We start from the raw sequence: 14,613 nt of genomic DNA, 5'->3' as shown, positions 1-14,613 counted from the left end.
GGTGACAGTAGATATAGTACAGTTGATATAGTAGATATAGTACAGTAGATATAGTACAGTAGGTATGGTGACAGTAGATATAGTACAGTAGGTATGGTGACAGTAGGTATGGTGACAGTAGATATAGTAGATATAGTAGATATAGTACAGTTGATATTGTATATATAGTACAGTTGATATAGTAGATATAGTACAGTAGATATAGTATAGTAGATATAGTACAATAGGTATGGTGACAGTAGGTATGGTGACAGTAGATATAGTACAGTAGGTATGGTGACAGTAGGTATGGTGACAGTAGATATAGTACAGTTGATATAGTAGATATAGTACAGTAGATATAGTACAGTAGGTATGGTGACAGTAGGTATGGTGACAGTAGATATAGTACAGTTGATATAGTAGATATAGTACAGTAGATATAGTACAGTAGGTATGGTGACAGTAGATATAGTACAGTAGGTATGGTGACAGTAGATATAGTACAGTTGATATAGTAGATATAGTACAGTACATATAGTACAGTAGGTATGGTGACAGTAGGTATGGTATAGTACAGTTGATAGTAGATATAGTATAGTACAGTAGATATAGTACAGTTGATATAGTAGATATAGTACAGTTGATAGTAGATATAGTACAGTAGATATAGTACAATAGGTATGGTGACAGTAGGTATGGTGACAGTAGGTATGGTGACAGTAGATATAGTACAGTTGATATAGTAGATATAGTACAGTTGATATAGTACAGTAGATATAGTACAGTAGGTATGGTGACAGTAGGTATGGTGACAGTAGGTATGGTATAGTACAGTTGATAGTAGATATAGTATAGTATAGTAGATATAGTACAGTTGATAGTAGATATAGTACAGTAGATATAGTACAATAGGTATGGTGACAGTAGATATAGTACAGTGATATAGTAGATATAGTACAGTTGATATAGTACAGTAGATATAGTACAATAGGTATGGTGACAGTAGGTATGGTGACAGTAGGTATGGTATAGTACAGTTGATAGTAGATATAGTATAGTACAGTTGATATAGTAGATATAGTACAGTTGATATAGTAGATATAGTACAGTAGATATAGTGCAGTAGGTATGGTGACAGTAGGTATGGTGACAGTAGGTATGGTATAGTACAGTTGATAGTAGATATAGTACAGTTGATATAGTAGATATAGTACAGTTGATATAGTACAGTTGATATAGTAGATATAGTACAGTTGATATAGTAGATATAGTACAGTTGATATAGTAGATATAGTAGATATAGTACAGTTGATATAGTAGATATAGTAGATATAGTACAGTTGATATAGTATAGTACAGTTGGTATGGTGACAGTAGGTATGGTGACAGTAGTATGGTATAGTACAGTTGATAGTAGATATAGTACAGTTGATATAGTAGATATAGTACAGTTGATATAGTACAGTTGATATAGTAGATATAGTACAGTTGATATAGTAGATATAGTAGATATAGTACAGTTGATATAGTAGATATAGTAGATATAGTACAGTTGATATAGTAGATATAGTAGATATAGTACAGTTGATATAGTAGATATAGTACAGTTGATATAGTAGATATAGTAGATATAGTACAGTTGATATAGTAGATATAGTACAGTAGATATAGTACAGTTGATAGTAGATATAGTAGATATTGTACAGTTGATATAGTACAGTTGATATAGTACAGTTGATATAGTACAGTAGATATAGTACAGTAGATATAGTACAGTTGATATAGTAGATATAGTACAGTAGATATAGTACAGTTGATAGTAGATATAGTACAGTTGATAGTAGATCTACTATCAACTGTACTATATCTACTATCAACTGTACTATATCTACTATCAACTGTACTATATATAGTACAGTTGATATAGTAGATATAGTACAGTTGATATAGTAGATATAGTAGATATAGTACAGTTGATATAGTAGATATAGTAGATATAGTACAGTTGATATAGTAGATATAGTACAGTTGATATAGTAGATATAGTACAGTTGATATAGTAGATATAGTACAGTAGATATAGTACAGTTGATATAGTACAGTAGATATAGTACAGTTGATATAGTAGATATAGTACAGTAGATATAGTACAGTTGATAGTAGATATAGTACAGTTGATATAGTACAGTAGATATAGTACAGTTGATAGTAGATATAGTACAGTTGATATAGTACAGTAGATATAGTACAGTAGATATAGTACAGTTGATAGTAGATATAGTAGATATAGTACAGTTGATATAGTACAGTTGATATAGTACAGTAGATATAGTAGATATAGTACAGTAGATATAGTACAGTTGATAGTAGATATAGTACAGTAGATATAGTACAGTAGATATAGTACAGTAGATATAGTACAGTTGATAGTAGATATAGTACAGTTGATATAGTAGATATAGTACAGTAGATATAGTACAGTTGATAGTAGATATAGTACAGTTGATAGTAGATATAGTACAGTTGATAGTAGATATAGTACAGTTGATATAGTAGATATAGTAGATATAGTACAGTTGATATAGTAGACATAGTACAGTTGATATAGTAGATATAGTACAGTTGATATAGTAGATATAGTACAGTTGATATAGTAGATATAGTACAGTTGATATAGTAGATATAGTACAGTTGATATAGTACAGTTGATAGTAGATATAGTTGATATAGTACAGTTGATATAGTACAGTAGATATAGTACAGTTGATATAGTAGATATAGTACAGTTGATAGTAGATATAGTACAGTAGATATAGTACAATAGGTATGGTGACAGTAGGTATGGTGACAGTAGGTATGGTGACAGTAGATATAGTACAGTTTATATAGTAGATATAGTACAGTAGATATAGTACAGTTGATAGTAGATATAGTAGATATAGTACAGTTGATATAGTACAGTTGATATAGTACAGTAGATATAGTACAATAGGTATGGTGACAGTAGGTATGGTATAGTACAGTTGATAGTAGATATAGTATAGTACAGTTGATATAGTACAGTAGATATAGTACAATAGGTATGGTGACAGTAGGTATGGTATAGTACAGTTGATAGTAGATATAGTATAGTACAGTTTATATAGTACAATAGGTATGGTGACAGTAGGTATGGTATAGTACAGTTGATAGTAGATATATTATAGTACAGTTGATATAGTAGATATAGTACAGTTGATATAGTACATTTGATAGTAGATATAGTACAGTTGATATAGTACAGTAGATATAGTACAATAGGTATGGTGACAGTAGGTATGGTGACAGTAGATATAGTACAGTAGGTATGGTGACAGTAGATATAGTACAGTTGATATAGTAGATATAGTACAGTTGATATAGTAGATATAGTACAATAGGTATGGTGACAGTAGGTATGGTGACAGTAGGTATGGTGACAGTAGGTATGGTATAGTACAGTTGATAGTAGATATAGTACAGTAGATATAGTACAGTAGATATAGTACAGTAGATATAGTACAGTTGATATAGTAGATATAGTACAGTATATATTGTACAGTTGATATAGTAGATATAGTACAGTATATATAGTACAGTTGATATAGTAGATATAGTAGATATAGTACAGTTGATATAGTAGATATAGTACAGTATATATAGTACAGTTGATATAATAGATATAGTACAGTATATATAGTACAGTTGATATAGTAGATATAGTACAGTTGATAGTAGATATAGTACAGTAGATATAGTACAGTAGATATAGTACAGTTGATATAGTAGATGTAGTACAGTATATATTGTACAGTTGATATAGTAGATATAGTACAGTATATATAGTACAGTTGATATAGTAGATATAGTACAGTTGATATAGTAGATATAGTACAGTATATATAGTACAGTTGATATAATAGATATAGTACAGTATATATAGTACAGTTGATATAGTAGATATAGTACAGTTGATAGTAGATATAGTACAGTAGATATAGTACAGTAGATATAGTAGAGTTGATATAGTAGATGTAGTACAGTATATATTGTACAGTTGATATAGTAGATATAGTACAGTATATATAGTACAGTTGATATAGTAGATATAGTAGATATAGTACAGTTGATATAGTAGATATAGTAGATATAGTACAGTTGATATAGTAGATACAGTAGATATAGTACAGTTGATATAGTAGATATAGTACAGTGTATATATAGTACAGTTGATATAGTAGATATAGTACAGTATATATAGTAGATATAGTACAGTATATATAGTAGATATAGTACAGTATATATAGTAGATATAGTACAGTATATAGTACAGTTGATATAGTAGATATAGTACAGTATATATAGTACAGTTGATATAGTAGATATAGTAGATATAGTACAGTTGATATAGTAGATATAGTACAGTTGATATAGTAGATATAGTACAGTATATATAGTACAGTAGATATAGTAGATATAGTACAGTTGATATAGTTGATAGTAGATATAGTAGATATAGTACAGTAGATATAGTACAGTTGATATAGTTGATATAGTAGATATAGTATATATAGTATAGTAGATATAGTACAGTTGATATAGTAGGTATAGTACAGTTGATAGTAGATGGTGTGGTGGTATGGTGACAGTAGGTATGGTGACAGTAGGTATGGTGACAGTAGATATAGTACAGTTTATATAGTAGATATAGTACAGTAGATATAGTACAGTTGATAGTAGATATAGTAGATATAGTACAGTTGATATAGTACAGTTGATATAGTACAGTAGATATAGTACAATAGGTATGGTGACAGTAGGTATGGTATAGTACAGTTGATAGTAGATATAGTATAGTACAGTTGATATAGTACAGTAGATATAGTACAATAGGTATGGTGACAGTAGGTATGGTATAGTACAGTTGATAGTAGATATAGTATAGTACAGTTTATATAGTACAATAGGTATGGTGACAGTAGGTATGGTATAGTACAGTTGATAGTAGATATATTATAGTACAGTTGATATAGTAGATATAGTACAGTTGATATAGTACATTTGATAGTAGATATAGTACAGTTGATATAGTACAGTAGATATAGTACAATAGGTATGGTGACAGTAGGTATGGTGACAGTAGATATAGTACAGTAGGTATGGTGACAGTAGATATAGTACAGTTGATATAGTAGATATAGTACAGTTGATATAGTAGATATAGTACAATAGGTATGGTGACAGTAGGTATGGTGACAGTAGGTATGGTGACAGTAGGTATGGTATAGTACAGTTGATAGTAGATATAGTACAGTATATATTGTACAGTTGATATAGTAGATATAGTACAGTATATATAGTACAGTTGATATAGTAGATATAGTAGATATAGTACAGTTGATATAGTAGATATAGTACAGTATATATAGTACAGTTGATATAATAGATATAGTACAGTATATATAGTACAGTTGATATAGTAGATATAGTACAGTTGATAGTAGATATAGTACAGTAGATATAGTACAGTAGATATAGTACAGTTGATATAGTAGATGTAGTACAGTATATATTGTACAGTTGATATAGTAGATATAGTACAGTATATATAGTACAGTTGATATAGTAGATATAGTACAGTTGATATAGTAGATATAGTACAGTATATATAGTACAGTTGATATAATAGATATAGTACAGTATATATAGTACAGTTGATATAGTAGATATAGTACAGTTGATAGTAGATATAGTACAGTAGATATAGTACAGTAGATATAGTAGAGTTGATATAGTAGATGTAGTACAGTATATATTGTACAGTTGATATAGTAGATATAGTACAGTATATATAGTACAGTTGATATAGTAGATATAGTAGATATAGTACAGTTGATATAGTAGATATAGTAGATATAGTACAGTTGATATAGTAGATATAGTACAGTAGATATAGTACAGTTGATATAGTAGATATAGTACAGTATATATAGTACAGTTGATATAGTAGATATAGTACAGTATATATAGTAGATATAGTACAGTATATATAGTAGATATAGTACAGTATATATAGTAGATATAGTACAGTATATATAGTACAGTTGATATAGTAGATATAGTACAGTATATATAGTACAGTTGATATAGTAGATATAGTAGATATAGTACAGTTGATATAGTAGATATAGTACAGTTGATATAGTAGATATAGTACAGTATATATAGTACAGTAGATATAGTAGATATAGTACAGTTGATATAGTTGATAGTAGATATAGTAGATATAGTACAGTAGATATAGTACAGTTGATATAGTTGATATAGTAGATATAGTATATATAGTATAGTAGATATAGTACAGTTGATATAGTAGGTATAGTACAGTTGATAGTAGATATAGTACAGTTGATATAGTAGGTATAGTACAGTTGATATAGTATAGTACAGTTGATATAGTAGATATAGTACAGTTGATATAGTAGATATAGTATAGTAGATATAGTACAGTTGATATAGTTGATAGTAGATATAGTACAGTAGATATAGTAGATATAGTAGATATAGTACAGTTGATATAGTAGATATAGTACAGTAGATATAGTACAGTTGATATAGTAGATATAGTACAGTAGATATAGTACAGTTGATATAGTAGATATAGTACAGTTGATATAGTTGATAGTAGATATAGTATAGTTGATAGTAGATATAGTATAGTAGATATAGTACAGTTGATATAGTTGATAGTAGATATAGTAGATATAGTACAGTTGATATAGTAGATATAGTACAGTTGATATAGTAGATATAGTACAGTTGATATAGTAGATATAGTACAGTAGATATAGTAGATATAGTACAGTAGATATAGTAGATATAGTATAGTAGATATAGTACAGTTGATATAGTAGATATAGTACAGTTGATATAGTAGATATAGTACAGTAGATATAGTAGATATAGTACAGTTGATATAGTACAGTTGATATAGTAGATATAGTATAGTAGATATAGTACAGTTGATATAGTAGATATAGTACAGTTGATATAGTAGATATAGTACAGTAGATATAGTAGATATAGTACAGTTGATATAGTACAGTTGATATAGTAGATATAGTACAGTTGATATAGTTGATAGTAGATATAGTAGATATAGTACAGTTGATATAGTAGATATAGTACAGTTGATATAGTTGATAGTAGATATAGTAGATATAGTACAGTTGATATAGTTGATAGTAGATATAGTAGATATAGTACAGTAGATATAGTAGATATAGTACAGTAGATATAGTAGATATAGTACAGTTGATATAGTAGATATAGTACAGTAGATATAGTAGATATAGTACAGTAGATATAGTAGATATAGTACAGTTGATATAGTAGATATAGTACAGTAGATATAGTAGGTATAGTACAGTTGATATAGTATAGTACAGTTGATATAGTATAGTACAGTTGATATAGTAGATATAGTACAGTAGATATAGTACAGTAGATATAGTGCTATTTTACTTACACATGAAGGTACCTATAATCATTTCTGATGCATGGCATTTTGGAAATTGTCTCCACATGTTTTCCTGTTTTCATTGCTTGTGTGTGTCAGATTACCAGCTGAGACAGCAAGCGAGCAGCAGAAGACGCAAAGTGACCATCGCTGTCTCTGTGGCACCCCCTATGCCCACGTACCCCTCACCACACTCTGCCAGGAGGAGACCGCAGAGGGGCTGGAGCCTGACTGCGGTAACACAACTTCCACTCATATCAACTACCAACTTATGGATAACAGACATATACTTACAGACAATATCTATGATAAAGCCTCTAGGTGCCACAGCATTTTGAGTCATCTGTTTCCTATTCTGATGACCAGGTTCCATCCTCACAGGGACTGCTGTCAAATCAAATTGTATTTGTCATAATGTGCCAAATGCAAAATTTCACCATACAGTGAAATACTTACTTATAAGCCCATAACCAACAATGAAGGTGTTTGTGTGTGTGTGCGCCTTGTACCCCCTTTTTCTCCCAAAATGTTTGATTACGTCTCATTGCTGCAACTCCCCAACGGGCTCAGGAGAGGCAAAGGTGGAGTCATTCCTTCCTCCTGGGCCAATTATGGGACTCCCTGGGAACAGCCTGGGAATGAACCCGGGTCTGTAGTAACATTCTATTGTGCTGAGATGCAGTGCCTTAGACCTTTTATATATTTATATATATATATATATATATATATATATATATATATATATATATATATATATATATATATATATATATATATATATATATATATATATATATATATATATATATATATATATATATATATATATATATATATATATATATATATATATATATATATATATATATATATATATATATATTTATATATATAAATATATTTATATATATATATATATATATATATATATATATATATATATTTATATTTATATTTATATTTATATTTATATTTATATATATATATATATATATATATATATATATATATATATATATATACGTTTTATGTAGTAACACAATAAAATGGTAATAACGACGCTATATACAGGGGGTGGTGGTACCGAGTCAATGTGCAGGGGTACAGGTCAGTCAATGTGCAGGGGTACAGGTCAGTCAATGTGCAGGGGCACAGGTCAGTCAATGTGCAGGGGCACAGGTCAGTCAATGTGCAGGGGCACAGGTCAGTCACTTGAAGCTCTCCTTTCTTTGGTTCTCCATCGACGTGTCTGTGGTAAGAACCTGTCAGTCCTGAGGTAGACTTTCCAGTTTAATATTTTTTTGTCGCTTTAAATTATATATATTTTTTATATCGCGTTTACTTAAGTATTCAGACCCTTTACTCAGTACTATGTTGAAGCACCTTTGGCAGCGATTACAGCCTCAAGTCTTTTTGGGTATGACTCTACAGGCTTGGCACACCTGTAGATCCTCTCAAACTCCGTCAGGTTGAATGGAGAGCATCGTTGCACAGCTATTTTCAGGTCTCTCCAGAGATGTTCGATCAGGTTCAAGTCAGGCTTTGGCTGGGTGTTACGCACGCCTCTAGGAAGAGGGAATGCAACACCCTGCTACAACTCAACTCCCCGTGGAGTGAAAGCGGTATGGGACTGTAGGTGCGAGTAAGGATGACAAAAGGCTGAGAATTTACCGTTTACTCTGAATTTATTCCGTCACACGGTAATATGGGGAAAAGGGTCTGGATGGAACAAAAGCAAAGAAAGTACATTTCAAAGCCCCCTCTCCTACCTTACCTGCCTACCCACTACTTACCTAATTTAGCACCACCTGGTGCCCTAACCAAAATACAGGGGGTGGTCCACCCAGGTCTTACCTAGTGTGCCTAGACAGTGAATATACTACGGGTATATGTATGCCCGCGGGCCTCTTGCCTAAGCACTCCCTAGGTGCCTTCCCCTTACCCCCTGGGAACAAATTAAACAATATTATTAACAATTTCCAACACACAGAGAAACACAGGACATCAAATAGGCTCTGACTGAGCAACAGACTCACACAGAACCTACCAAAGCTGCTCCCATCTACAACTAACCTAGTACATACCAACTGCCTGAGAAACAACCAACGTATGCTATAACCATCCTTCATATGCTATAACCATCCTCCATATGCTATAACCAGCCTCCTCTCTCAGCAATCATCTTTCTGCAATGACCTCCCAGCAGTGATCCCTCTCCTGAACAACAGAACACTGGCTTTTATAACTGGAGAAGGAGTCTAATGGGATACAGCTAGAACTTGACGAGTGGGCGGGGTCAGCTCCAATTAGCTGTGGAGTCGACCAATCAGCTGCTTGGGGGATTTCAGGAAGCCATCTCCTGAAACACACACTCAAATACACAAACTGGGGAACGTAACACTGGGCCACTCAAGGACATTCAATTACTTGTCCCGAAGCCACTCCTGTGTTGTCTTGGCTGTGTACTTAGGATTGTTGTCTTGTTGGAAGGTATACCTTCACCAAAGTCTGAGGTCCTGAGTGCTCTGGACAAGTTATAAAAATTAAAAAAAATCAAGGATCTCTGTACTTTTCTCCATTCGTCTTTGCCTCGATCCTGTCTAGTCTCCCAGTCTCTGCCGCTGAAAAACAGCATGATGCTGCCACCACGCTTCACTGTAGGGATGGTGCTAGCTTTCCTCCAGACGTGACGCTTGGCTTTCAGGCCAAAGAGTTCAATCTTGGTTTCATCAGACCAGAGAATCTTGTTTGTCATGGTCTGAGAGTGCTTTAGGTGCCTTTTGGCAAACTCCAAGCGGATTGTCATGTGCCTTTTACTGAGGAGTTGCTTCCGTCTGACCGCTCTACCATAAACGCCTGATTGGTGGAGTGCTGCAGAGATGTTTTTTATTCGGGAAGGTTCTCCCATCTCCACAGAAGAACTCTGGAGCTCAGTCAAGAGTTACCATCAAGTTCTTGGTCACCTCCTTGACCAAGGCCCTTCTCCCCAGATTGTTCAATTTGGCCGGGCGGCCAGCTCTAGGAAGAGTATCGGTGGTGGAGGCCACTGTGTTCTTGGGGACCTTTAACGCTGCAGAAATGTTTTGGTACCCTTCCCTAGATCTGTGCCTCGACACAATCCTGTCTCGGAGTTCTACAGACAATTCCTTTGACCTGATGGCTTGGATTTTGTTCTGACATGCATTGTCAACTGTAGGACCTTTATATAGACGTGTGTGTGAGCCTTTCCAAATAATGTCCAATCAATTGAATTTACCACAGGTGGACTCGAATCAAGTTGTAGAAACATCTCAAGGATGATCAATGGAGACATGATGCACCTGAGCTCCATTTTGAGTCTCATAGCAAAGGGTCTGAATACTTGCGTAAATAAGGTATCTGTTTTTTATTTTAAATAAATTTGCCAACATTTCTAAAAAATGTATTTTTGCATTGTCATAATGGAGGAGTGGCTTCGGGACAAGTAATTGAATGTCCTTGAGTGGCCCAGTGTTACGTTCCCCAGTTTGTGTGTTGTAGTTAGATTGAGGGAAATGTTTGATTTAATCCACTTTAGAATAAGGCTGTAACAAAACGGCAAAACAGTCAAGGGCGGAGAAATTTTCCGACTGCACTGTACATGTGCGTTCCACTTTCATCAAGAAAATATATGTTTAACAAAACACAAAAAAAGGTTGTGAATCAGTTTCATTTTTCCTTTCCAGATGCAGTGGTCTGCATGTGTGAAGTCACAATGTATACTATTTCATCCTGAAATGCAGCGTTTCTTTGTTCAGTTCTGTTGAGTGGATGCATGTGAATGACAACATATGAATGTATGTCTGTGCCATGCATGTTTCTCCTCGCCAGCGGCAGGGGAAACCATTCGACGATCAGCAGCTAGAACAGACCAAGGTAACAGGAAAGAAGGGTTACTCATTTGTTCCATGGGTTTGAACTCTGCATCCTGTTCAGTTGCTCCTCAGTCATTCATGGGTCTGGGAAATGTCACAATCCCGCCCCTGAACCTGGGCGGTTCTGTAATGTAACTGGTTTATTTAGCTCTCTTTCAGGACATAAACACCTGGTGACTGTCTCACCCTCTGTCTACATATCCGCTCCTCTCCGTCCTGAGATTTCCTTTGTCCCCAGTGTATTGTGGTTCAATAACCCTTAAAATGTCTGAGTCTGAATCCATTTATATTTCTTCATCATTCATTCATTTTGTCATCCTCATGTTGTAGTTTGACAGCCTCGCCCCCCGCTCCTCCTCCCTCACCGAATGTTGCCACTTTTCTCCCTGGAGCAGAAAGGTATTGGTCCATGTCTCCTCTCATCTCTCCTCTCCTGTCTCTTCCTCTCTTCTCTGTGCCTGTTGTGATGTTCTAACTCTAGAATGCTTCTCAAACATTCTTTCAACATTCCTTTTCTATACTGTTTGTTTCCTCCGACTCTAAACTGGTCAGAATCATAAACTGCCGTCTTCTCTTTTACACAGTTGGACCAATTTAAATGTTCACAGAGCAGATTGTTTTCCTAGTTCCTGTAGAGTCAGATACAGGTTGTAGAATAATAGTCATTTGACATCTGAGCTGCAGTATGTTTGGAATGTGTGTCGCATACGAGGGTTCCAACCTGTTAAGAGTCCCAGCAGCCTGGGGTTACATAATGACTGGGTTCCATAATGACGGCGTTCTCTCTGTGATTACCCATCATGCCTCAGTACTGCGGTTACCCAGACCCCCCCCCCCCCCCCCCTACCAAAGAGTACCAAAGAAAACAAAACTTTTTATTGTCTGCCTGTCTCTCGCTGTGTCTCTCTCGCTGTGTCTCGCTGTGTCTCGCTGTGTCTCACTCGCTCTCTAGCTGTGTCTCACTCGCTCTCTAGCTGTGTCTCACTCGCTCTCTAGCTGTGTCTCACTCGCTCTCTTGCTGTGTCTCACTCGCTCTCTTGCTGTCTCCCGCTCTCTAGCTCTCTCGCTGTGTCTCACTCGCTCTCTCGCTGTCTCCCGCTCTCTGGCTCTGTCTCGCTGTGTCTCACTGTCTCACTCGCTCTCTCTGCCCTTATTGTTGTAAAAACAAATCCACTGTAAATGTTCTCTTTGATTTGTTTTCCTATTTGGGGAATGTTTCCAAGGAGACGGTTCCTTTTGTGGCATTTTGTTGCCTCTTAAATCTGCTGGGAACTGACACCCAGAGGAGAGAGCTGTTTTAACTTGGACATGGTGGTAGTGGAGGGTAAGAATGAGAGGAGGGTGGAGGAGGATGGGAACCAGTTGAACCCATGTGGACCTCTCTGTTAGGACCTGAAGGTAAGAGCTCTTTAACCAGAATAATTCATTCAGAAAGTGTTTCTTTCAGCTTAGATGCCAGAAGAAAAGGGTTTGTTTTCAGTATTGCCAAGCTCCACGGAGAGAAGCAAAGAAAACATTTCTGACGTTTAGTTTAGTTAGTTTGGGGAAGCAGAAAGTCAGAGAGTAGTCTGACCCAGAGAGTAGTCTGACCCAGAGAGTAGTCTGACCCAGAGAGTAGTCTGACCCAGAGAGTAGTCTGACCCAGAGAGTAGTCTGACCCAGAGAGTAGTCTGACCCAGAGAGTAGTCTGACCCAGAGAGTAGTCTGACCCAGAGAGTAGTCTGACCCAGAGAGTAGTCTGACCCAGTGTTTTTGGTCCAGCCCCAAACCTTTTGATGGTAAACATTTTTTATTCATTTACAAAAATGTAAAGTCTATTTTGAGTTTCCATAACCACACTATGCAGTATTTAAAACAAATGTTTTACTGACACATTTGTATGACTAAAATAAACAATCCAATAAACTGTGCTAGGCAGTAGCAGGCACACTGCAAAATGCCCCTGGAGTGACATGGTACCTGATGTGATTGGAGGTGACGTCGTGGACCTCTCACGTCCCAGAAAGCTTTTCTGACTGAAGCACCTCTCTTCCGACATCAGCACGGTGCCCCCTATGGAAGGAAGCTGAACTACAAAGCTTCCTATGGAAGGAAGCTGAACTACAAAGCTTCCTATGGAAGGAAGCTGAACTTTTCAACAACTTGATATTTAACCCCGTTTAAAATGGGCAGTGTTGGATGGTAGAACTGACTAATGAATTGAGGTCTTATAACCCGTTCTACAGGTAAATATGCTTGGCTGTTATTTTCATAGGCTATGCAACTATTTGTCATTTAAAAAAAGCTGCCCATTATTAAATCTGTGAAATTAATTCATTGAGCTTTTATTTGCATTACTGTTTTTCTTCACTCAGCTAAATATTTGTTCTATTGTTGCATTGTCAAGAGATTAATCTGCCAGTCAGCATTTCATTGCACTGTGTACATCACAAATTAACTAACTGGAACTTAGAAGGGAAGGTGAGGGCAGCCAGAAAGAGGGGAAACGATAGTGGTATAGTATGGAGGGGAGGAGAGCGGTATGGAGGGGAGGAGAGCGGTATGGAGGGGAGGAGAGCGGTATGGAGAGGGGAGGAGAGCGGTATGGAGAGGGGAGGAGAGCGGTATGGAGAGGGGAGGAGAGCGGTATGGAGAGGGGAGGAGAGCGGTATGGAGAGGGGAGGAGAGCGGTATGGAGAGGGGAGGAGAGCGGTATGGAGAGGGGAGGAGAGCGGTATGGAGAGGGGAGGAGAGCGGTATGGAGAGGGGAGGAGAGCGGTATGGAGAGGGGAGGAGAGCGGTATGGAGAGGGGAGGAGAGCGGTATAGTATGGAGAGGGGAGGAGAGCGGTATAGTATGGAGAGGGGAGGAGAGCGGTATAGTAATGGAGAGGGGAGGAGAGCGGTATAGTATGGAGAGGGGAGGAGAGCGGTATAGTATGGAGAGGGGAGGAGAGCGGTAAAGTATGGAGAGGGGAGGAGAGCGGTATAGTATGGAGAGGGGAGGAGAGCGGTATAGTATGGAGAGGGGAGGAGAGCGGTATAGTATGGAGAGGGAGGAGAGCGGTATAGTATGGAGAGGGGAGGAGAGCGGTATAGTATGGAGAGGGGAGGAGAGCGGTATAGTATGGAGAGGGGAGGAGAGCGGGTATAGGTATGGAGAGGGGAGGAGAGCGGTATAGTATGGAGAGGGGAGGAGATCGGTAGTTGAGAGGGGAGGAGA

General features: G+C 36.1%; 1 protein-coding gene across 3 annotated transcripts in view; it reads left to right on the top strand.

Moving 5' to 3' along the window:
- Positions 1-14,613, top strand: part of nhsa (Nance-Horan syndrome a (congenital cataracts and dental anomalies)) — an 88,897-nt gene that overhangs the window by 36,512 nt on the left and 37,772 nt on the right. Inside the window, exons 3-4 of one of the 3 annotated variants that reach the window (XM_031822243.1) lie at positions 7,619-7,755; positions 11,743-11,811. In XM_031822243.1, the coding sequence (XP_031678103.1) occupies positions 7,619-7,755; positions 11,743-11,811 (206 nt within the window). Of the gene's footprint in view, positions 1-7,618; positions 7,756-10,950; positions 11,414-11,742; positions 11,812-14,613 lie in introns of those variants that run through there. The other 2 variants (XM_031822245.1, XM_031822244.1) reach the window with 2 other exon arrangements.

This window comes from Oncorhynchus kisutch, linkage group LG4 (genome assembly GCF_002021735.2).
Source record: "Oncorhynchus kisutch isolate 150728-3 linkage group LG4, Okis_V2, whole genome shotgun sequence".
NCBI lineage: Eukaryota > Metazoa > Chordata > Actinopteri > Salmoniformes > Salmonidae > Oncorhynchus > Oncorhynchus kisutch.
This window is presented reverse-complemented; position numbering and strand designations above follow the sequence as displayed.